General features: G+C 37.5%; 1 protein-coding gene and 1 non-coding gene across 2 annotated transcripts; both read right to left on the reverse strand.

Annotated features, from left to right (window-relative positions):
- Positions 1–201: 201 nt before the first annotated feature.
- LOC149087607 (nose resistant to fluoxetine protein 6-like) lies at positions 202–22,913 on the reverse strand. The gene is made up of 13 exons (XM_089231535.1): positions 22,438–22,913; positions 17,694–17,908; positions 15,201–15,318; positions 14,986–15,088; positions 14,770–14,870; positions 11,444–11,614; positions 9,322–9,415; positions 7,630–7,713; positions 7,376–7,541; positions 5,594–5,673; positions 4,036–4,469; positions 1,703–1,845; positions 202–751 (listed from the first exon to the last, which is right to left on the reverse strand). The coding sequence occupies exons 1-13, from the start codon at positions 22,907–22,909 to the stop codon at positions 515–517; spliced, it is 2,418 nt and encodes an 805-aa protein (XP_089087661.1). The 5' UTR covers positions 22,910–22,913; the 3' UTR covers positions 202–514.
- On the reverse strand, positions 2,448–2,550 carry LOC149087608 (U6 spliceosomal RNA). Its single transcript, XR_016192616.1, has one exon. It is a non-coding gene; the product is annotated as a U6 spliceosomal RNA (small nuclear RNA).
- Positions 22,914–25,427: the final 2,514 nt, after the last annotated feature.

A 25,427-nucleotide genomic window follows, 5' to 3' on the forward strand; every position in this document is an offset into this window, starting at 1 on the left:
ACTGAAGTGATGCGGAACTGCATTGCTTGTCACTTAAGTGATTTGGTATGTTACCACTTACTTCATTTTTACAAATGCAGATTTGAGGTCGCTGGTCACATCAGATGACTCGGAACGCCATATTTTGCCCGAAGGCCAATGAGTTGAGCACAGACAGTATATGGTGTATAAAATTTTGTATGAAATTCTCAAAATTTTCGATTTCCACACGTAACATAGATGATTCTTTAATAAAGATTTATTTCAAATAAACGAATACTTTATTCGTAACATACAGAGATAAAACACTTTATACAGGGTGATTATGAGATAAGTCCACTACTTGCGCTCTCTGAGAGTGCCAAGATGATCAGATTTTTCTAAAGTGTGTTATTTAGGGAGACAAAATCATAGAGAATGAAAATAATTCGATGTGAAAATATTTGTTACATTTCAATGGTATAGGAAGAAAAAGAAGAATGTTGAAGAAAAGAACACGACAGATTACGTTGCATGATTTGGAATATAACATGGTTCATTCGACTGTTTTATGATTTAGGGATAAGTTGTTGACTTTATTATGATCGATGGCCAAATCATTTCTCTCACAATCGACCTGCGAACGATTTACTGGCTCTGTTGAGGTCTTTGATGGCGCGATTCTTCCAGCAAACATGATTTTCTCGAGTTGCATGAATGGTGCTTCGAATAACATGCTCAAAAAATATGCAGCCATGAACGAAGCGACGGCGAACGAAAAGTACATGAAAACCTACAATTGAATTAAATTCAAACTTGTTAGTTTTCATTCAGTGAGAATATAAATAAATCACATGTGCAAAAATATTTGAGACACGCTTTACGATTTACGGAAATTGTGTCCCCGACATTTCGCTATTTCACGTGCCCTGATCGTGTCAGTGACGAAGTGGGTGGGTGAGTGGCCGTGTGAATGAATGGTTATAGGAGTGACCAAGTGAGTTGGTGAGTGGCCGTGTGAATGAATGGTCATATGAGTGACCGTGTGAATGAATGGTCATATGAGTGACCATGTGAATGAATGGCTGTATGAATGAGCAAGTGACCAATTGTGTGACCAAGTGCATGGCTGTATGAATGAGCGAGTGACCAATTGAGTAACCAAGTGAATGTTTGAGTGACCATATAAGTGAAAATTGAATAGCTGATTGAGCATATGAGTGATCAATTGAATAGCTGATTGAGCATATGAGTGATCAATTGAATAGCTGATTGAGCATATGAGTGATCAATTGAATAGCTGATTGACCATATGAGTGATCAATTGAATAGCTGATTAACCATATGAGTGACCGATTGAGTAGTTGATTGACCTTATGAGTGAACAAATAAACGGGTGGGTGACAGTATGTGACCGTATGTGGGAACAAGTGGGCGTGATCGCTAATCATAATACGGCCACTCACTCACTCATACTGTCAATCACACACTCACTCGGTCATTCATGCCACCAATTCATGTCGCCACTTATACTATCACTCATACGGTCACCCACCCACTTATGTGGACACTCATAAGGTCATTCATCCAGTCACTCGGTCACTCATAGGGCAGTCGAAAGTAAATTAGTTTTAAATATACGATTCAACACACTCAAAGGTCACGCATATTAAAATATAAGAAATAACCGAAATCTTTTCAGTTTTGAATGCATTTTTTTATGTTCATCTACCCAAATACTCACTGCGGTTCGATGATCAGTCTGTACCGGAGTTCTTGCACTTCCGTAGTATGCCGAAATGATTATCGGATGTACCAAATAGGTCAAATAAGTCAACTTCGCCAACGGTGGGAAAGCTGCCCAGCTCAGAAGTCTAGTTATGAATCCTGAGAACGTATCAAGATACATATTATTTACCGTATTATATATATATTCAGGGTGGTATTAAAGAGTCTGATTCATAGGTTTCAAATATGCCATTTACACTCTTGTGCAAAATTGAGAGAATTAGCGCATTGTATCGAATTTCTGAAAAACTAATGGACAGATTTTAGTAAAATTTAGTACGAATACACCGTTATAACAAAGAAAGAGATACAAAAGTCATAGTACGCACGCATGAATGCCAGTAAAGCTCATCATTGCAGGAATCTCCAAAATGCACGAGATCGGACCGAAAATAAGTCTGATATACGGGGGGGGGGGTATGGTTCGATCCTCAGCGTCAGGCGGTCCCCACAGCGCGACGACATACTGGAAACGAGGCAGTTGAGGAGCCCCTGAGGCAATCGGTCCCACTCCTGCAGCAACGAATTTTTCAGATACGTGATGGTTCTCGGAAGTGGGGGGCGGGAGGGGGGGGGGAATGGCGAGATGCAATTTGCCCTCCCAACAGCGTCCCAGACATGTTCTATAGGGTTTAGGTCAGGAGATCTGGCTCTGTATCGTTGCAATTTTAGTATACGTACTGCCGAAGCGAGTAGAAAAAAAAAATGTGGAACGGTTCACGATTTTGCGTGTCATCCTTGCGCAGGGCCATGCTAATCTCCTGTGTATCGTTTTTAGTATATGTACTAGCCGAAGTGTAGTACAGGAGATCTGACTGGCCAGTATATACCCCGAATATTCTTACTTTACAGATAATCATTAACTAGGTGAGTCCAATGTGGACAAGCGTTGTCGTCCATGAACAGGAACCGAGGGTCAACTGCGCCCCTGAAAAGTCGAACATAGGGCTCTAAGATCTCCTCTCTGTACCTCCTAGCAGTCAGGGAACTCGTGTCTATTAAACACAGGAGGGGTGTGCTGCCGTCCAACATGATGCTGAATTGTGCAAAATCCCTTCTTAGTGAGTCTCTGCATTATAAAATAAAACTATTGACCAAATTTTATATTTATAGCTTCAGCGGTTTCGGCTCGGTGAAGATGAATCATTCAGGACATGTTATTTTATATACAGGATGCAGAGGTAAAAGGGCGTGTGAGATTTTGCTGGAGAACCGTTGAACCCCTAAAGTTATACTTCTAATTAGGAAAAAGTATCCAAATAACGCGTAGTACTCAGTTATGTAGATCTGTTATTTATGTTGCAAGGGACTGTATAGTTGTCAATAATAAAAGAAAACTTTTTCTACAGTTCCCGTGTGCCCCAAAACCTAATTTGAAAGTTGTTGACTTGTCTCTCCTGAGGCCAAAAAAATGTCACCTTTCTAAGTGTAATATTAGCAGAGATATATTTTCCCCGCATTTAACCACTTTGCGATCAAGGATGTAATATTGCGTCCAAACGCCAGTGGAATAAATTCAAAAAAGTTCTCTCTGTTTTCTTTCTTTCCTCTATTCACATCACCAGGAAGCTTTTTTTGCAACATTACGGAAAGAAGTAATTCTTTTTACATGTGTGATCTATCCTCTCTCTTTCTCTTCTACTATTCACATCTTACAGCGAACAGGTAGGTGAAGGTGTAAAGAGAAATCTACTTCGTACCTACTCTACTGTCTGTGAGAATTACTGATAAGAGGAGGAAATAAGAGTACAATAGGCAAGTATCTCTCTCTCTCTCCCTCTTTTATGTTTATGTATTATACTGTTTTCCCTTTCATTTTTTTCCTACTTTTCTACTTTTCTTTTCTTCTTTTTTCTAACAGTTAGGTTAAGACAAGGTTACCATATTTATCCCCGATTCGTCAAACAGAGATCATCAGAATTTCTTGCCAATCGCTTGTAAGCGAAGCGGTTAATGCTTTTTTTACCTCGAAATGTTCCCCCTGTTTTTCGAATTCGAATATCTCTGCGACTATTCCAAGTTGGCCTAAAGTGAGACAGGACAAAAACTTTCTAATTGGGTTTTGGGGCACACGGGCATTGTATAAACGTTTTTCTTATTTCATTAAATATAAAATCCCTTCCAACATGATTGACATTTCTGAATACCACACGTAATTTTGATACTTTTTCTAATTGGAAGTATGCCTCCTGAGATCAATGGCGAACCATTGAAATGGCATGCTACCTATGCACCCTGTATATCGATTATAGTTGAATAATGCATAAACTGCAAGTTTTTGAGAATTACCTGCATTGCCGGTACAGCAGGACAAGGTGACCCAACTCAACGCTAGTGCCCAAAAAACTCTTACTGAAACAATATACAAAGCTGACACAATGACGGGAGGATCGTGAATGACGTTGTACCAGAGGTATGCGCTGTATACGACTGACGTTCCGGCTGTAAAACTTGCTGACCATCCGATTAGGTTTATCCTTCTTGAGATGTTGAATCTTGACTTGTGATGTAAGGCGTATCCTACAGCTAACCCTATGAAGTATACTACGGCATGCATGTGTGGACGAATGTAATTATATTTGAAGAAATAAAACAGTTCAGCGATGGTCGGTGCATTTGCTAAGTGTAGCACAGGGGCGCGGTAAATGAATTGATTGATAATGATCGCAGCGATGCTTCCAACTGACAGCAAGGCAAGAGTACTCAAGGAAACTTTCGGGTACCTATTAGAAAATGAAAATTAAAAAATCATAATTACTTGTTATTCAATAATTATTCCACTTTGTGGCATATCGATCTCGATCAAGGCTTGATAATCGGGGGGATTCGAGAATATTATACAATTTTATGTAGAGTATCTTGGCTAAAGGAATCCTAAACTAATGGCTAAAACTGTGAGAACCATAAATGCATAGTTACGTGAGTTTTTTTGTGTACAAGTTTTCTACTAAGCATGTGTACTGTGCTGTGACAAAAAATATATTACAGTTGGGTAATAAAATAAACATAAAAACAGAAACGAAGATACACCCAAAATGTTGTAAAAACAACAACTAGACGTGCGAGAACTATATGAAGTCCCTTCTTCAGTAGCATACGAAAAGAACAAAAACGCCAAAAAATAATCTCCATATCGATAGCTCTTCTTCCTCCCATGAAGATCATGGCCAGCCGCTCGGTTTCAATGAAGAGATTTTAGCAGACCTGTTGAAAAGACCTGTGCTATGCTGGAAGCTATGATTACATCATGTGTTGTGAATCTCTATAACGTACGCTTGTTTCTGTGTAAAGATTGTTATAGTGCTGCCATCTGCACTGTATATTTCGAACTAAGAGTGAAGTGTAATGACTGAAAATTGTAGCATTGTGTAGGCCTATTGCGATCTGCGGCGAGACTTTTTAACCTGGAGATCGGCTACCATTCGCACCTAGAAGTCGAGAACCACAGGAAACCAAATTCAGCCGCCAACTACTGTGGTGACGACTAGGTTTGAACGCGGATCGTCGCGATGCCAGTCCGTCACTATGACCACAACCACAACAGCGGCTCATGGCAACCGCCGTTATATGAGTTGTTGTTGTTTTTTTTGGCCCGATCCAATTACCTAAATTACTTCCTCCACGCCTGATAACCGCTGCGATGGATATCGATTTGTTATGCACTATATCAATAGTTTATTATATATTTTTTATACAAAAATTAAGTTCAATTTTTTTTTTCTACTTTCCAGTGGAAGTTAAAAAAATTTTTAAAACAAATTCGAAGTTTCCAATTAGAATTTCTTATCGAGTTAGCGTCATAATGTATGTAATACACATAAAGATGTGAAAAGAGAAAAGGACTCACTTTTTTATCGTAAGTAAGACAACCAAGGATGTTATGTAGAGTTGCATGTCTGCAGCCACGTACCATGACCATCCTAAACACTAGAAAATAGGATTTCTATGTCATTTGATACATATCGATGCAAATATTTGACAGCTGTTGAAATTATGTTTTTTTTTTCTTACATTTACATACTTTTGTTACGCAGGATGCAGAGAAAACTGGGGTATGGTATTTTGCTACCGAGCCATTGAACCTTGAGGTAAACTTCTAATTGGAAAAAAGACTTTTCATATACTTGTAGTACTCAGATATGTCATTCATGTTTCAAGAGGTCATAGTTATTCACATAAAAAAAATTAACCTCTTATACGGTCACCCCAAAATCCAATTAGAAAGTTGTTGGCCTGTTTCTTCTGATGCCAACAAAAACAAATTTCAATGAGCTGTTCGAATTCGAAAAATGGAGTAAAATTGGGGGAAAAACGGCGTTAAATGCGGAAAAACGACTTTTACCAGCATTTAACGCTGTTTTTCAAGAATTTTCTCCGTTTTCTTTAATTCGAATATCTCATTAAATATTGCACTTGAAAACATGGAATTTTTTTTGGCACCAGGAGAGCCAGGGCAATAACTTTCTAATGGGGTTTTGGGGCACAGGATGTCAGTATAAAAAGTTTTTTTTTCTTCATTTTAATAACTATACAAAACCTCTTGAAACATAAATGACATATCTGAGAACTACAAGTTATATGGAAACTTTTTCTAATTTGAAGTATACCTCTAGTAACGACCGTTTGCTATGCACCCTGTATATATATATATATATATATATATATATATGTTTGCTATATATATATTTGTTATATATTAAGGTAAATATTATAAATCCGGTTAGTACGTTGAATCCGGTTATCATGCATATTAACCGATTTATCACATTTGCCATACCATTTCATGTATTTATTATTTATGCAGGCAGTTTCACCATAACCGATCGAAAGAAATATGAATGCCATGGTTCATTTCCCAACAAAATTTATTCAACAAAAATGGGAGAAATGTTCATCTAAGGCAGTGTTTCCCAAAGTGGGCAATATCGCCCCTTGGTGAGCGATGGAATGGTCCAGGGGACGATAAAAGTTGCATTATTTTTTTTGTGTGTTTCTCTTTCTTCATTTATTGGTTTGTCCCCAAATTACCGTTAGATGGGGGGAAAACTTGTTTTTCCAAGTGCATTACTAACGGACAACGTTTCTTTCTCTTTATGCTAGTCTTTCCCAACTTTTCGTCGATTTATCTCAGTAAGTCAAATATCTCAGCCAACATTGCTCTTGCAAACGTGGAATTTTTAAGTTGTTGGCCTCAGGAGAAATAGGGCAACAACTTTCTCTAATTGGAATGACAGGATGACCAAATAAATAGTTTGTTTCTTTATTTTATTTTGATAATTTACAACCCCTTGCAATATGAATGACGTATCTGAGAGGAACACGTGATTTGAATAATTTTTCTGATTGGAAGTATGCCTCTAGGGTCAACGGTTCGCCAGTACTTTTGCGGCAAGGGGAGTGCTACGTGTACACTTCCCGAATTTATTCAGCTTAACTCCAATTGGCAAATAGTTCTTTCTCGCATGCTTCAATAGGGTAGGTTGAGAAAAGGTATTGTTGAGTATATATGTATTTCAAATTACATGTCTGCCTGGGCATGCAATTTTTTTTTTAGGTTCGTCTAACACTGCTATGAAGGAAAATATTTTATTCTGCTTTATGAATAAATTTCCAAAAAAGTATGTGTTACCATTTCATCGTATCCGTAGAAATTATTAATTAACAGCATATTCGTCCACCATCGTTTTCTACAGTTCGCGACCCCAAATGCAAAGCTCATGTACCATAATGGGCCAGAACCAAATCTATAAACCAGTAGCTCCAAAACAATGATGAACATAACCGGTGGTACCAGCCTAATTAAAAATAAAATATAATTGCGTTAATTGTATACATGCCATTGATTCAATTTTCGCTAGCTTTATGTAAAATTAATGTACTTGCCTCCAATATCTTCTGAATATGAATAAGAATATTGGAATCTTCTGTAAGTCCATCTTCATCCAAGTGTACATAAGAAGGGTTCCCCTATGAATGAACATTTTAAAATTATAAATTTCCAGGAAGTTTCGGGTTTCCGGTCTAATGTTATCCAAAAGTAGTAGCTTATACCGAGCTAACCACAGACAATTAGTCATCGACCGAAGATTGTTCCAATATGTTGTTTTTTTTTTAATCCGAGTTTTCCCCTCAATGTCACCCATGTGCACACCTGTCAGCTGCAGACATCTCCAGTCTATCGCCATTGACAATTGATTACCGATAAAGCTGTGCCGGAATTGTGAGTGTGTGTACCTAACAGTTTGAGTGCGTATATGGTGTTGAGCTTGAATTAGTGCTGCCACCAATAAGTAATCAGGCCAACAGTGGTTTAAAAAATTCACCCATAATAAGAACACGCAAAAAATAAACCGCCGATTGCTTGCTTCCAAATCCGGAAGACAGATGGCCGCTTTCCTTCAACACGAAACTGACATTCCTGAGAAAAAAATTTGAAACATAAATTTTTTTCCCACTCCTAATGGAATGGACTGAATTTCCTTTTCAAATACATCTTCGTATCAGCCAGCTGTCGAAACCTTCGTAAGAAAAGCGGTAAGTCACAACGTTTTCGGATAAGTCGCCACGTGGTGACAATGTCGCCTTTGGTTTGAGTTAGGTCTGCCTGTCCATTTACGGTCTCGTTCAACGCACGCGAGCTATTAGGAAAGAGGAGAGGTTCGTTGCCTTTATAGCGTAGTGATCGAGCGCACTCACCCGGCAATTTGGAGGACGTGGTTTCGATTTCCCGCTGAGGCAGTTGAATTTTTTTTCCTGAATTCACGTTCACATCAGCCAAGTGTCGAAACCTTGGTATGAATAGCGAAGAGTAACATCTTCGGGTAGGTACACTTTCCGGCATACACTAAATCGTTAAAAGTTCCTCAAGTAAATGGTTACGATGTGCAGGTGTGGTTTAGTAGCAGCATCTACAAAGTTACTGATTTTCCGCTCACCAACACCGGTCATGTCACCATACAGCAATTTACTACCGGCAGAGTAGCGTTAGAAACGAGGACGTTATCTATCGATGGTTTACTCAGGTTTTTCGGGGAAAGAACTCGTTATCTACGTCCTTTCCTCAGGATCGAACCGTCGATGGTGATGGGAAGCTTCATGGCGGTAGACGAGAACTTTACCACAGCACTATTCGAACGCAGTTGTTGCATCTGGACTAGGCAACATAAAATTGAGTGCGTACTTGGGCAAGTTGAATTTAAATCGGTGAAACACGTAAAACGTAGTTTACAGATTGGGCGAAACTTGTAAGCTACCGCATGATTTGAAATAACATAACTCTCTGTAGCAGTGGATTTTATGAAACCTCGAATACTACTAAACGTTTGGAAAGAGACAGTGTTTTCCTTTTGGACATCAGCAGATCTACTAATGGTGATCGCATTTAACGATTAACTTGGAAACAAACTTGGGTAATTGCCCTCTTAAATGCAACTAGAATTTATAACTACCCATGTGCGGTTTTCTCCCTATGAACTATTACTTTTGGATTGATTTAGTCTGAACACCCTGCACTGATTTGCATTTTCGAATAATTTTTTTTTTTTTTTTTGTAAATAATATCAAAATTCAGCTTACGAAATGAAAAAGAATGTGTCAACGCCGGGATAACCATTCAGAACTGGTTGAATGGCTAAAGTACTGCCAATGTCACGAAACATTATTGCAGTGTCTGCGGGAGGAAAAAAAAAAGAATGTTAAAATCATTCAAGTTAAAAATATCAATTTGTTTTTGAGTCGAATTACATTAATATTACGAAAACATTAATTAAATAAACTCATAGTCAATCACGAGTGATTTTATTTTCTCAACACCATATAAAAAGGAAATGAATATAGAGAAAAAGTGATCCCTAAATAATCCTTTGCCTTTTCAGGGACTTAAGTTCGTCCTGGACTGGAGTATGCCGTAAAGTTTTGGAGACCATATCTACAGAGGGGCTGCAGAGAAGAGCTACGCGTGCTCTTGTTGGTATACAAGACATGGCCTATGAAGAAAGACTTGATTTCTTGAACAAGTTTACATTGGAAGAACGCAGGTGTCGGATGAATATGATCGAAGTGTTAAACGAAGTGTTTCAATGTTTGAATCGTATTAATAGTTTCGAATCATTAGCTAACATATTAATAATTTGCTTCCGTTTTTTATGGGGTTTTCTTAAGAAACTCGAAATTTATAACTTACTACTTTAAGGAAATGTTTGTCTGTTTTTTATGTTGATATCTAACGCTGAGAAAGAAGTATTACATGTTTGATGCTACGACTTATTGGGTATACAGGATATTCAAGTAATTTCACCCACACATACCGACTTTCATTTCATTATAAAAATGTACCGTTTTTTCAGTGAAGCACACTCTTATAATTCATAATCATTCATAAGTAACAAGTAACATAGATTCGCTTCCGAAAGTGGCAATAAAAGTAAATATATTAGTCGCTTTAACGATTAATATCATGATTTCGAAATATAAATATACATTTAGGGCAATATGGCTGAATAACAATGATTAATCTAGAAAACATTCGTTGATCGTCTCTTGACGCTGGGAGCGTCCTTCAGGCTCAGTGAACGTCTTGCGCTAAACGGCAACCTAGGATGAAGGCATTCCACTCGGGGTTACATAGTCGGTTCAGATTCTTGTACCGCAGCTTACGTTGTTGCGGAGACCACTACTACTACCAGTTCTTGTATGTGTGGCCCCGACGTACTTACGTTGCCAAAATTGTACTTTTCTTGTGTTCTTGCTGGTGGCTTTCATATTTTGAAGTAAAGATGTTAAATGCTTCAATTTTCATGTCTTAGTGTCGTGTTGCAGTTCTGCTGGATATCTGGGGAAGTTTTTTTTAAATGGAAGAACGGCTCCATAATCTCTACTAGAATCACTGTGGCGACGGTGGGGTTTGAACTCCAATTTGACGATCGTTGACAATGGTGTAGCGGTCACACTACTCACCCATGGACAATCTTGAAACGTATTGGGCCAGGCTCGACTCGAGTTTGGCCCTGGCTTTACGAATTTTCAAAACGCTCACGTAGTCTAGCCACTTTGTATGTGAAATCGGAATTTCATTCGTTTTAGATCATTAGGCTTGTAGCACATTTGTTTCCTCAACAGACGCTGAATAGCAAGCTCAGAAGCACTCTGAACCTTGATCACCGTCTGACATCATGAAAACGAAAGAATGTAGAGCGTTATGCTAGTTAAATGTGATTTCGATTCTTTATCACACAAAGAGCCTATAATTATTATAATATAAGTTCATAAAACACAGATGTTTTCACTTTGTATGTGCATATTACTTATCCATTATGTGTATATGTTAAAGAGTGCATCATTTTTAAATCAGATGATTCTTTCTGAGTCGTCCTGTATAAATATTAATGTGATATAATATTTGATAAGTAATTGTACGTGTAGAATTTCATGAATTTCATCATGTGTATGTAGCTAAGCTGAATAAAGAAATGTTTTTTTGGTTTTGACATATTTTTACTTACGTTGCGAAAAATGAAATCATTTTTATTTTTGAGAATCTCTCGTGGCCCCACTGATTCATCAGCATGTGCCCCCCAGGGATTGCGACCCACTTTTTGGGAGCTACTCTAACAAATATTTCCATGGGGATATTCTCTAACAAATATCCCACATGAATGGAATTGTTCCTTTGTGTGTGAAACATAATAAAAGTACTTACGAAGAGCATATTGTGGTATGTAACCATACGTGTGGCTGAGCAAAATCCATAAAATGCTCACGACTTTCATTCCATTGAATATCGTAATGGCATCTGGTGACTTATTCTCTTTCAAAAGATTCTCCGTATTACGGTAAATGGAGAAACATGTCAGAATGCGAATGAAAATTCCTAAAAAAACAAATAAATCGGAAAAAATATATTATTTAGAATCTGGAACAAAGAACCGCAAATTTCCAATTCTGCGTGTTTTTGTTTTTATTTGTTTGAATGCACAGAACTTCACAGAACTGAAACAAATTCTGTATATTCGAGGAAAAAATCCCTGTTTAGAATTTACATGATAGCCTTTATAAAAAGACAGTCAAATTCCATTTTGACGAACTCCACGAGACCAGAGCAATCACTTCGTTTTAATGAAATTTCGTTATAAAGGAATTCCAGGTTTCTGCATTGTTACTATGTAAATAGTAAGGTCCTTATCTAGGGATTAGAAAAGTTTCCGTTAAAACGAGAATTTTTGCTATAACGGCATTCATTAAAACGGGATTCGACTGAAATTTAATTGATGGTAAAATCGCTAAAATGTTGCCGTTGTTGTATTAGATTTTATGCGGATATGTACTATTAATATTTTAGACTTGAGCCTTTGACATTGAACATTGAAGGACCGGACACCCCGCTTCAAATCTCAGATATCGAAGCTTTTTGAAGGATGGGTGCATCCGGAAATTTATTAGTTTATGTGAAAATAACAAACAATGAAAAACAGATATTTTCTGGATATTATGCTGAGGTGAACTTGGAAAGAAAAGACATCTTGTCTCTCCCGGGATAAGATGACTTTTCTTTCCAAGTTCACCTCAGCATAATATCCAGACAATATCTGTTTCCTTAAGTTAATATATTAGGTTGAGAAAAACTCTCTCTCTCTCTATCTATCTATCTTTCTCCCTCTCATCTTCTCTCTCGCCCTCTCTCCCGTCCCACCTAGGGGCCGTTCCCTGAGGTTAAGAGTGGCTACTAATACTACTCTTTGTCGTGTCTCTATTGGTGTAGATGTTAGCATAATTGCCTGGTATGGAAGAGGGCCTGAATTCGTGCCTAGGTGGAGACAAAATGACTTTATTTTTCGAGTTCACCTCAGCATTATATCTAGAAAACATGTTTCCATGATACCTTGGACTGGGAAAGAATCTGTCAATAACAAAGAATGTTCTTTTACATATGCTTGAGTTTGACAGAGACAGTAAGTTTGACAGACACGATACTCAAATCGATCTCGAGTATTATGCAGACCAAGAGCCTCGAAGACTGAAGACTGAATGACCTGAATCTCCCGTTCTCCATCGCAATCACACGGGGAAGCTAAAAACACTAACACCGTACTAAAGACACTTCATAACCGAAGAGATCGACGAAAAATGACTCAATATTTAGTTGTTTAACTTGACGCGATCAAAAAAATGTTTGCAAATACTGCAGAGTAGAAAGACAGATGGCGTCAGATAAGGCATTTATTGATTCCTTGACGCTCAAGTATTTGGCAGACAAATTTGGATCATCTGCATTTGAAGTATTGCCGATAAATCTCAAAAAACCGCTCTCCTTGTTCGCATGTTAGAAATAGAAGAGAAGGGAAATATTAGTGCTGTAGATTTCTCTTCTCCGCCGTCACCTTCTCTTTCGTACTCTTCCCTGTTTGTCCTTTTCCTCTCTTTTATAAATATAAGAAAGGAAGATAAATTATATGTGTTGGAAAAAATCACTATACAGAAATATAGAAAGAATAGGGAGGGGAAGAAAAAAAACCTTCCGTTCTCAAGGCTACAATAAAGCTTCGCGTGGAAGAAAAAAGAGTTAGAGAGCAGGGAGCGCTTGAAATGAGAATTTCTTACAGTTGGGTTTGGTCGAGATGTCTCGTCCGTGATTATTAAGGGGCTTAATATTTAACCGTTTATTAGTTATGTTACTGCCAAAGGCTGAATTGGTTCGTGAATCGGCCAATTACATTCTAAAGTGACCCGGATAATATTAGAATTTCGGTTTTGGCCAGCCAGTTCGCAAAGTGGCTGGAGATTATCGTTATCGGAGATTTTTTCGTTACGATTATCCACGACAGCTATGACAACTCATCATATGGCGATATCGAAGTGGTAATGACTTTTTCTAACAAAATTTAACAGAAAAATCTATTTTTATACATTTCTTGGCAACGAAAAAAAAAAGTATTTGGCGCGTACCAATCCGTCTTAGATCAGCACATCGAACATCACTGATCTGATCAGGAATCTGAAGCCAGTTCTCGAATTGATCGGTCGAAGCCTAAATTATTTTTGCAAATCGGATGTTAGTAAAAACTATCAGTCAATTCGCGAAATGGCCGATCATTTCAAAAATTGTCCGCGATTCTTGCTTTGGGTAAGAGCACCCCCATAAGCGGGATGGACTCTATATATGAAAATAATACACTATAAATATGAAGAAATATTTCAGATTCGTGATAATAGAGTGTGAGAAGAATAGCACTGGAAGTTTACGATCAACCGGCCGCGGACTAGTATTCTAGTCACCAATCGATATATGTAAAATAACATGTCCTGACTGACTGATTGAGATTCATCATCATCATCGAACCGAAATCGCTGAAGCCTTATAAAGACTAAATATAATACTTTTTGCATGCATCTTTTTTTCAGCCACCTCGCTAGGCATTTTGCCTGTTGTGGCCCTTGTATTTGTATATTGGTTATTCATCTTGTTGTTCAATAGTTTCATTTCATGACTCACTAAGAAGGTGTTTTTCATACTTCGGCCCCTAACGGGCACATAATAAGGAGGGTTCGAGTGTTATATATAGGGAGATAATATGTTATGTTAATAGATAATAATGTGATATAGGAAATCGCTGAAGCTATAAATATGAAATAAGGTCAGTAGTCAACTCAAAACGGGCGCGGTAGCCCAGGTCGATAAGATACTCGCCTAAAGTACCACAGGATGTGCAGAGGTGTCGCGAGTTCGATACCCGGTTCGTCCTTGTCAGAAAACTTTCCTGACACAGGAGTACAACAGAAACGGCGACATGACCACAGAAAACATTGCTGCCGCAGGGAGTCCCCCATCGAGGGGTTAGCGCACCAACCTCTCGATGATTACAAAAAACAAGCCTGCCGTTCGGAATCGGCAATAAATTGCAGGTCCCGGTCTAATTAGCCCTCGTGTGCAGAAAATGACCGTGGTGCGACAAAAATGATCAACTCAAAACGCATTGTAGCAGGAGGCTACTGTTTTTGCTAATTCCAAAAAAAAAAGGACAATCTTACCCAAATCTTTTTTTCCTTTCTTCGAATCTCCCAGCCTGACCATCGTTATGTCTAACACTGTTCCACTGATAACCATCATAATCAGTAGCACTGCAATTATTCTACAAAGAGATCAGTAATGACGTCAAAAATGGTTACTTACGTGCTCTGCACATACGAAAAGAAAAAGAAAAAAGAGCAGTAAAATATGTGAAAAAGTTTTAAATTACCACTCACATTGCTGTATAATCATCCCATTCTTCAATTTTGACTTTTTCTTTAACATGGCACATGGGAACTCGAACGTCCCAACCTACTACTACTTCTGTGGTTTTCAGAACTAGAAAACACATAGTAATGAGTAAAATCAGATACGCATTTGATGTTTTTGAAGGCAAGCGAAAATGAGTATTTTGATGATATACAGGTTTTATTCTGAAAATTATATCTACCTCTTTCGGCCATGAGTTTAATGTCATCACGTGTGCAAGTGGACGGAGAACATATCATTATGCGCAGTGTAAATCTATCGTAATGTGGTTTGAACTCTGAATCTATGCTACCTATAAGCTGAAAAAGAAAGGAAACGTATGCAACAAAGATTATCTATTGGTATTTCAATGTCGGTAAAACAACATATGCTTGATTAATTTTCTTTAACTATACTCTTTTATTACTTCCTTCAACGCTTTTAAGTAAATGATTCACACAAGAGTGCGAAAAGACTTTCAATTCATTTCTAGTGTTTCAATAATAGATCTGAATGAAATTAACAAAATCTGGCATAATTGCCATCAAGGTACATTGATGTTCACCATGCATTTGTGCAGTTGAACCTTGTTGATTTGAAGTTGAAGAAAGTCTCTCAATGAAACATGACCAGTAAACGCCCCTTTCAACGGTTACCCCTTAGATGCGGTCACTCCTGTTTTACGGCCAAATGAATATATCTCATTTAAATTATGTATTTCGAACCAATTCTTAACGGTCACGGGCACAATTTTGATCACGGAGAACAATGACTTGATATTAAGCGAAGATAACTAGGAAAGAAAAGTCGTATTCCTATGTAGGAAATCGAGCCAGCAACCTTGCACTTTCCGGGTGCGTGCTCTACCATTAAGTAGATTGTAATTAGCGGACAGGTTCGTCGTCCCATTACACGTCGCCATCTGGGGGCTAATTTCGTTACGAGCTGTTGCTGAGTTAGGCTGTTTACTGCACAGTCCCGTTCAGCCCTGCAGAACATAGTGATCTAAGGTGAGGAAACGCCTGTTAACTGTAGCTTAATGGTAGAGCATGCGTCCAGGAAGTGCAAGGTTGCTGGTTCGATTTCCCCCCTCACATATGAATGCCACTTTCATACTTAACTTCGATTTCCATCCAGTCATTGTGCTTCGTATAATTATCGGAAAGGTTCATCGTTTCGTTTCATCATTGGTTCTATTACATTAAAACTCATGTGCGGACAACAATAGTTGCTCACAAGATGGCGGCAGAAGTTCTAATCGTTTATTTTTCTTGGCTACTTTTCTTTGAAAAACTTTAGCTTGATGTTTGTTAATGTGGTTAGAAACTCTGACGTCAGTTTTCTTGTTGTGCTCGTATAATTTTGCTTGATTTCACGCAGTTGGAAATGCCCAGCACGACTCTATCCCTCGCTCTCTATCACTAACAGTAATTCCGAAGAACAAAAATTCTTTCTGAAGAGATAAAAATTGATTTCATTTAATAGTGGGAGAAACGTAAAATGGGAGTTCGTACTGTTGCAAATGAATTCAATGTTCGGAAATTAAGCTAGAAAAAATAAATTTCCAAGGACGGGGCCTGCCGTAGAGGCAGCGTGTGTACGGGATTAGTTTGTTTCGGTAAGAAACTATAGAATTCACTTGTTTCCGATCCGATTGTACAGGAAAAAGCTCGATGAACTACATAAGAACTCATCAACTTCAAAGCTTCAAACGATTGGTTGGATCGTTTTCGAGTCCTTGAAGAAATTGTGTCAATATTTCACTTCAAAAATCGTCAGTTTGTTGGGAAAGAAGCGTTCCCGTTAGTGTTTTGTTGTGCTCTTTCCGAACTTTCTTCTGTTTTGTGAATTCAAATATCGCTGCGAATATCGCGCTTAGAAACGCGGGATTTGTTTTTCTTGCCCTCAGGCGAGACAGGGCAACAACTTTCTAGAAGGGTTTTGGGCGCAGGCTGTCCGCATAAAGAATTACTTTTTTAATTTCAATAACTATACATCTCACCATGAATAACGTATCTGAAATTACTGCCTTCACACATTTATATTCCGCAAGAATGACTTCAATATCTGTCGCCGTTTTCTTGCTATTCCATTTCGAAAACTGTCGGTCAGTTGTGGGACCCTCTGAATCAGGAAATATTTGACTAATTGCACAGTATTTGAAATTTTACGAATTTTCTCATCTTGAAATTGAATTCGTAATTTTTTTTTCATAGAGTAACACTAATTAAGACACTGGGATACAGTATTTAATAAAAATCGTGTGCATTTACGCAATCGGGGCTTGTCTGAAACGCTATACTAACCATAATCCGATATGCAGTAACTCTAAACTCGTTATAGCGCCAAATTTCTGCGGGATTGATGGTGGCGTTACAACGGGGTTCGGCTGCACTTATCTTAAATTATCTTCAATATCACTTTTGAATTGTTATCCAAACAGAAACTGAATTCACAATGCTTTGAGAACACCTTTTAATTTCGTGTTTCCTCTTGATTTCCTAATCGGAATCCATATAAAAAAGTTAACATCGGTACCTGATTTTTGATTATGGTTGTGTGTGTGTTTTAATTTAAATATTTCAGCCCAGTTTCATTGCTAAATTGGCATCACATTGATTATTCAAATAAATTACCGTATTGATTATTTCACTTGAAGTTCAATTCTAAAAACAAATATGACAGCTGCTCATACCGTATCAGGAGCGAATTGTGTTCTCAACTCGGGAACATCTTCGACAGCACCAGTCAAAGGTGTGACATTGGGCCACGGCGGTTGGACTTCTATCACGCAGCTCTGTCCTTGAAAATTCTCGGTGGAGTTAATGTCCAGGCAGCCGTCGAAATCTCCAAATGCTGTGAAACCTCCATTCAGCATGCCGTCTGGTATTTTTCCCGTAGTGTCCAAAACTTGAAATGAATGTCAAATATATTTCAAATGTTTCAGTCAATTCCACTGACATTTGAAAGAAAAATATTTCAAACCAAAAATTACCGGAACATAAAATCAAAATAATGTCATAATTCTCAATTCAATAGTTTTCAATTTTACCAATATTAAGACCAAATTTTTTTAATCCGCACACAGATGCTCGTGGTCTAGACTAGGGATCTTCAACCCATGGCCCGCCGTCGGTATTTTGGTGGCCCGCTAAAACATCTCGATAGATTGACGCAATATCATTCAAAAATAGGGTAAAACGAAAATTTCGGCAAAAAAATAAAAAAAGTCACCCAGCATCATATACATACACTTATAACAAGGTTAGCAGGGTTAGCAAGGTTGAGCAGGGTAAAGATGCTTCAGCGCCTGTTTTTCTCGAAGGAGGAAGTGTGTTGATGAATTCATGAAATCCAAAGGAGAACTTATTGGAGAGTTTCAAGATAAAAAAGTTGGTGAGAGATTTTGCATTTCTTGTCGATATCACTGGTCATCTGAATAATCTAAACTACCGCTTACCGGGAAAAGATCTACTTGTCCATAACCTTTATGACTACGTGGAAGCGTTCGAAACTAAATTAGTCCTTTGGGAACGTCAATTGCAAAACAAAAACTGCATACATTTTCATAAATTATTGGAGTTGGTGAATAGATCTACACCTACAAACGGACGATTATGTACAGTGCATTTCAAACCTAAGAATGGGATTCAGAAGTAGATTTTCCGACTTCGCGAGAACGAAATTCCTATGAAAATGTTTTCCTCACCACTCTCGGTCGATATCGAAAGTGTTCTACCAGAGCTACAATTAGAATTTTCAGATTTGCAATGCGACTCTGCAGTTAAATGATAGGTTCTTTTTTTCAAATTCCCTCATTAATTGCTTTTTATTCTAAGTATGTGTCCGAAGAAAAGTGTCCAGAAATACGCAAACATGCATTATTCATATGTGAGCAGTTGTTTGATCGAATGAAGAATACAAAATCAAGAATAAAACACGTCTGACTGATCGGCATTTGGAGGATACTTTATGAATATAGCAACAACACAAATTTTACTTAAAAATGAAGCTTTAGTGAAGCAAAAATAATGTCCAGTTTCCTCATTAATTTAGAAATTAAGCATTCCAAGTGTTTTTTTTTTTTTTTTTATTTCGATCGTAATTAGTTCTACACGTATGAAAGAAATCGTACATTTTCATTCTCCTTTATACAATGTAAAAAATACCTAAAATTATATTGTCCTTACCCAAAATCAGCTCAATTTTTTAAAACGAAAATGCTACATATAAATACAATACAAATACAATTACAACGCCACAACAGGCAAATTGCCCAACGAGGTGGCTGACTTAAGACATCATGGATCCCCGAGCCCCTACCTACTACTGCTACACCCACACATGCACCCCCCCCCCACGGAACCCCCCAATGAATCGGTACATGCGGGAATGTGCGTGTACGTGTAGTGCAACCTGATGTAAAGTTTTTTTGTTTCTTGTGTAATGCTTGTTATGTGTAGTGCTGTCATCTGCCCCCAGTTTTACTAACTATGAGTGAAGTGTTATGGTTGAATGATTTACCGTTGTAGGACTGTTGCTCTCTGTGGCGAGACTTTTTAACGGGGAGATCGGCTCGCATTTGCGCCTTGAAGTTGGGAACCACAGAAAACCAACTTCAGCCGACCACCACTGTGGGGTTCGAACATGGATCCTCGCATCACGAGTCCGGCACTATAACCACTCGACCACCACAGCGGCCTGGTGGCCGCTGTGGCCATACATAATGGAATCATAAAATATTCCATACATAATGGAATCATAAAATATATACTACGCGTCGGATTTTAATTTGTAGTATCTGAGCGTACGTAGGATCAACCTTTCGCAGGGGGGTGGGTCACACAGGGATTGGTTGGAGGCACAAGGAATCTCCAAGATAAATTTAGAGTTACCGACTTTCAAAAGCATTTTCAATTAACAGAAATGTATTGATATAGCAAAAAAGGTATTTTTTGACACTATAATTTGAAATGTGTGTGTGTGTTTTTTTTTAAATCATTCAAAATTAATATTTGTTAAAATTAAATTGAATGTTTAATTTTTTTAAATATTTTGTAGTATATTCAGTTCGTGATCGTCTTTGGAGGGGAGGGAAGGGGATAGCCCCCCTCCCCTCTTCATTGTTAATGAGTTGCCCGTTGAACGTTGAAGACCCCCTAGTCTAGACGAAACGTTCAACTAGTACGCATTTTAAGAAACAAGCATAACTACAGTAGACGCCTCTTATTGGAATCACGTACAATGTAATCATGCGGATATGTTATCACTAAGTACGACATGGGCGGATATCTTGACATGAGAAAAAATTATTTTCAGTCATTAGGGTGTGTGTGTGTGGTACAGGTTATCTTTTTCCTTCTTTTTCATCTTGCGAGAAGATACGGTTGAACCAGGATTGTTTGATTTCCTGTAAGTTATCCTTATCAGGCAACAACACTAAGTAGAATATAAGAAAATATACCCACCCTTGTGGTGACAAACTTTTCTGTACTCATTTCACAGGCAAAATGCCCAACAAGGCGCGGTTGAGGAAAAAAATGCCCATAACAGATATGGGGTGTCATATATTTCTATAAAATACAACAACTCAATTAAAAATGTAATTATAAAAACTATATATTCATGATTAAATATAAAACAATTCCCATAAAACAAAATATTTATGGTTGCCTTATCCAAGTGTAGATAGCGTCTTGATTTCGCCGCTGTGGTGGTCAAGTGGTCATAATGACGGACTCGCGAGGACCCGAGTTCGAACCCTACCGTTGCATAGTTGTGGTCCGGTGAAGTTGGTTTTCTGTAGTCTCCAAAATTTAATGCGCGAATGCGAGCCTATCTCCCCTTTAAAATGTTTCGCGAAAGAGAGCAAAAGGCCTACATTTGTACAGTTATTCAATCATCGCATTTTACTCATAGTTGGAGAAACTGATGGCAGATGGCTGCACTATATGTAACAAGCCTTACAAAGTAACAAACTTCACTTTAGGTTCACAACACGTACACGCAAATTTCAACATGTACTAATTCGTTAGAAATACGGCAGAACAATGTGGACGAGGTGCATATGTGGTTTAGAAGTAGTACCTTCTCGATTTACCTCATTATATTTATCGTATGTCTTTTTGAATGTGTCAACTGCCTTACAATTCACTTCCCTCAGGGGTAAACTATTTAATTTATTAACACCCCAATAACAGAAAAATTCCCTGCGACACCACAACCTATAATTACAAATTAATACTGGTGTCCCCTTATCAAAGCAGTCTATTGACGGCGTATTAGCAATTCATAGCGCATCCTATCTATCCCGTCGAAAATTTTGAACACTTCGATCATGTCCCCTGACACCTGCATTCTTCAAATGTAAACATAATAAAAAAATGAAATAAGGTAAATGTGAGATGAAAAAAATAAGGGTAGGCTGTGTCACATAGACTCTGCTGCAAGTTTTGATATGAATGCGTTTTTTGTCCCTACCTTTGCGTGGTAGGTACTAACATAATGAGGGCTGTATCATGGAAATCAATTTATAACAGCAAACATGCTACACCAATATTGTCTATTTACGTTGCAAACTTCTTGAGATACAGCGTAACACAATTTCGTTACGAATGTGGACCGCGGGTCCGGTGCAAAGACCGGATGAAGTATTAAAACCAGAACGGGATAATGGGATTTGTCTTAAGAATATCTATTAGAATTAGACGACACCATTGTCTTCTAATTGCTTGGCAAATCTCCCGGGACATATCGTAAACCAGTTTCGTTGCTAAATGGGGCTGCGAAAGTGTCCGGACCGTTAGAATTGCAAAAACTAGATGGTTGTCTTTGGATTTGCGATAACAAGATCTACCCATAGACATAAGAAACATCGATATATTCTGTATATTTCCTGAGGTATGAGCGTTTAAATATTTGCGACACGCAAACTTTTTCCGATGCACCCAGTACGGTCAGATGACTTAGAAGATGTATTCACGTATAAAAGCAACATCCAATTCTCAGTTTTCCGGATTCAAAGTATGCAGCTGAAAGACTGTTCGAAGGGAATTGTGAAACGTTCCAAGTATCGTAACTCGCGAAACATTAGGCAGTTACATTGTATAAGTCTTGGTTGAATAATAAAATGCAAGATTCCAGATTAAAGGGAGAAAAATCTCGTTTTAACACAAACAAAAAAAAAATTGTAAAATAAGTGGAAAAAAACGGCACAATCGGGCATTTTGCAATAGAATTCAACATTTTGTCCTGTTTTTATGTTATGTTTAACCAAACGGGACGTATGGTCGTAATATCGAGTGTTTCTTTCGGATATAGTTATGAATCAGTCATTGCTCTCAGAAACCGCAGTCCCGATGTGATCACATTAAGTAACATGCACTGTATTTATGCGACAGGAATTAAAAGAAATATGAAAATATATTTTGTGTACTCACATCGGAAAGCCCATAGTTTCATCTCTTTTAGGCCATTTTGGATTTTCATTATACTGGAAAAACACTGCGGTGATATTTCTGACATAACCTCAAGATCCAAATATCGTATCATTTTTACGCTCAAGTGAGAAATGATTTTTTTCAAATTCTTCTCTGTAGCTACCCATTTCTGTCCTTTCGTAAGAACTCGAGGGACACAATTCACGCAACTGGAGTTTACAGTTGATTCGGACACGGGATCTGAGACATTTCGTGAATTTTCACCGAATGCCGCAATAAAGCATGACGCTGATACTAACGCGAAAATGCACAGCCGAACAATCATAGCACCAAATGGCAGCGATACCCCCTGTTGTGGAAAAATTTTAGTGCAACTAATTCTTGAAGACATTTTGCTCAATTTTAAATAACCTCCTCTTATTGTGCAATTTCTTGTTTTAGAAGGAAATGTAAGCGAAACACGTGCTAACATAAAATCCGAAATGCATGCGAAACATCAACGTATCTTTTATCTAAGACGTTAGATGGGACAAATATAGCTCAACATATAAGTATAAAAAAGCTGGAAAACGAAAGCCCGATGTTGAATTATGGTACCTTATGCAGAGATTGGAATCTTCTCGTCACATTTTCCCGTTAAGTTCTTATATGATGTGCTTTACTTTCCTCTTACGTAGCATAGAAGATTTGTGTATCTTCGAATAAGAAAATTACCGCCAAATTTCGCTTTCAATAAAGCGATTGATGTTTGAAAAAATTATCACGTCGTGGGCTGATTGTTCGACTGAAAAAAAAAAGTGTAGGGCGGAACTGTTGTACGTTTTGAGCATAGCAAACCTTAAAATACTTGAAATCGTTTTGACAGTATTGCATCCTGTAGCTGATGTTTTTTGAAGTGCAATAGACTATAGAAATGTATATAACCTTGTAAAATGTATATAACCCAACTAAATATTGTTTCAGTTCTTTGTCTGTGACGTTAAGAGAAGTCTTGCAAAGGAGACACATTTCAGTTGGAAAACTGTGTTCAAGTTTTTGTCGTGTCTCTTCTCCACATTTCAAATTTGGTGAATTATATTACATATTTATATTAAAAAATAAATACAGCTAAATAATAAAATGGTTTTGGATATACTTTTTATAATAATTATATTGAAATAAATGTTCGCATAACAGTAGTATTTGATGCAAAAAAAAATTTATACGTGGCAACTACACGCGTATTGATAATAAGGTAATTCGCTTCTATATTTAAAAATGTACATCAATATCGTCTATTGTTATTAGAAATTCAAAAAGTGAATTAAATCATATTCTGAAAGAATGATTAATATCTGTCACCGTTTTCTTGCCATCTCGTGTTAAACAGTCAGTCGATTGTGGGACACTGTATAAATGAGGGCATGACTATAGATTTGTACATGCATAAAGTCGTGTTCGATTATCCAGCTATTTCAGACACGGCTTGTGAAAAAAAATAACTTACCATGCAAAATATAGAAGTTTGAATGTTTATTGATAATTATTACACTGCTTAACAAAATTTTCTTTTTCTTATTCGTAAGGAAGTTTTAGTGGCTTTAGGCTTTATTGAGGCTGTTGATTTCAAAATTGGTATCGGCTTAGTTTCGAGATAATGCATATCCTCAATAATGTGATTTGTATGCTGCTTTAATTTTCGCTTTATCTCAAAAAATTGAGTCAGTCTCCATATGACATCCATATTTTATGGGCATCTTTTTCTCAGCCACCTCGCTGGGCATTTTGCCTGTTGTGGCGTTGTATTTGTATTTGTATTTATATCGTGTACTTTGAAGCAGAGAAGATCGCGTTCCTTGGAACAGCATAAAACTTGAAATTTTCCTAGTTCACCTTTCAATACTCAACTCTTACACTTCTTAACCATGCTTCTTTCGCTTACATACAATTTATATTTTATAAATTTTAGTTTAACTAAAGTATTCATTCAGTTAACTAAATTTTAGTTATTATTATTATTATTATATAAAGATATTATTGCTCGGTGGTGAAGAAAAGCTAACAGAATACTCAGTTTTATTATAAAAAAGGTCTTTTCGCGTTCCCCTAAAGTCATTCTTCCGCTTTTTTTCGGGGCTTAGTTCATCCTTACTGGAGGATGGTGTAAGGTTTTGGAGACTACTTAAAGAGAAACTTAACCTCTTAAAACCTAAGCCAAAACTAACCCTTAATAATTTTCATCCGATTGATTTGCGTTTATTGTACGTCACAATGCCCTTTAAAAAGATTAATTGCTTAATTAATTTAATTAATTGCTTTCGGTGGATATCTTTACTAATACTATTACCATTTGAGTTGGGTATCCTTACGTATACCTCAAGTGTTAACTTGAAAAAAAGAATCATTAAAGCCCTTTAAAACCATCAATAACCCTTTGAAACCATCAAAACCGTTAAAAATGATAGTACACATATGTGTACCTCTGGAGCGAAGAGGATAGACTTGGTTGAGAGTGTGCAGAGAGGAGCCACGCATGCTGTTGTTGGTACACTGGGCTTGAACCTAGAAGAGGGACTTGATTTCTTGAATATCTTTACATTGGAATAACATGGGTGTCGGGAGGATATGATCGAAGTGTTTGAATTGTTAACGGGATGGATATGATGAAATATGAGTTGCAAATACAATCAACTGCTTCGACAAGGGTGACACCAGTATTGTTTATTAAGGGACAATTTTAGCTGGTGGTGTCGGAGGGAGTTTTTGTCTAATAGGTTTGTTAATAAATTTTAAAATAAATAGCTTGCCTCCAGAGGTCATGCATTCTAACGCAATTGCACCTTTAAAAAGAAGTATGATATATATATTGGGATAAATCAAGAAGCTATACATACTTAGAATAAGACAACCATAATATTTTTTGCGGGCAGTGTATTTTATGTTGTCATAATGATTTGTTAGTATTAGTTTTATTTTTGTGCGTATTTGCGTTCTCTTGATAATTGCTCTTA

The sequence above is a fragment of the Pholcus phalangioides genome, unplaced genomic scaffold (assembly GCF_987345545.1).
Source record: "Pholcus phalangioides strain wild (caught in Gottingen) unplaced genomic scaffold, Ppha-v1.0 ptg000004l_1, whole genome shotgun sequence".
Lineage (NCBI taxonomy): Eukaryota > Metazoa > Arthropoda > Arachnida > Araneae > Pholcidae > Pholcus > Pholcus phalangioides.

What these genes read in the sequence shown, in the direction of transcription:
- LOC149087607 (XM_089231535.1), bottom strand. Translation starts at nt 22,909, where the DNA reads ATGTTAGCACGTGTTTCGCTTACATTTCCTTCTAAAACAAGAAATTGC. An exon ending in GACACATTCTTTTTCATTTC is followed by an intron (nt 7,714 to 9,321) that starts GTAAGCTGAATT and finishes GTTCATTCATAG; the next exon opens with GGGAACCCTTCTTATGTACA. An exon ending in TCTACGGATACGATGAAATG is followed by an intron (nt 5,674 to 7,375) that starts GTAACACATACT and finishes CCTATTTTCTAG; the next exon opens with TGTTTAGGATGGTCATGGTA.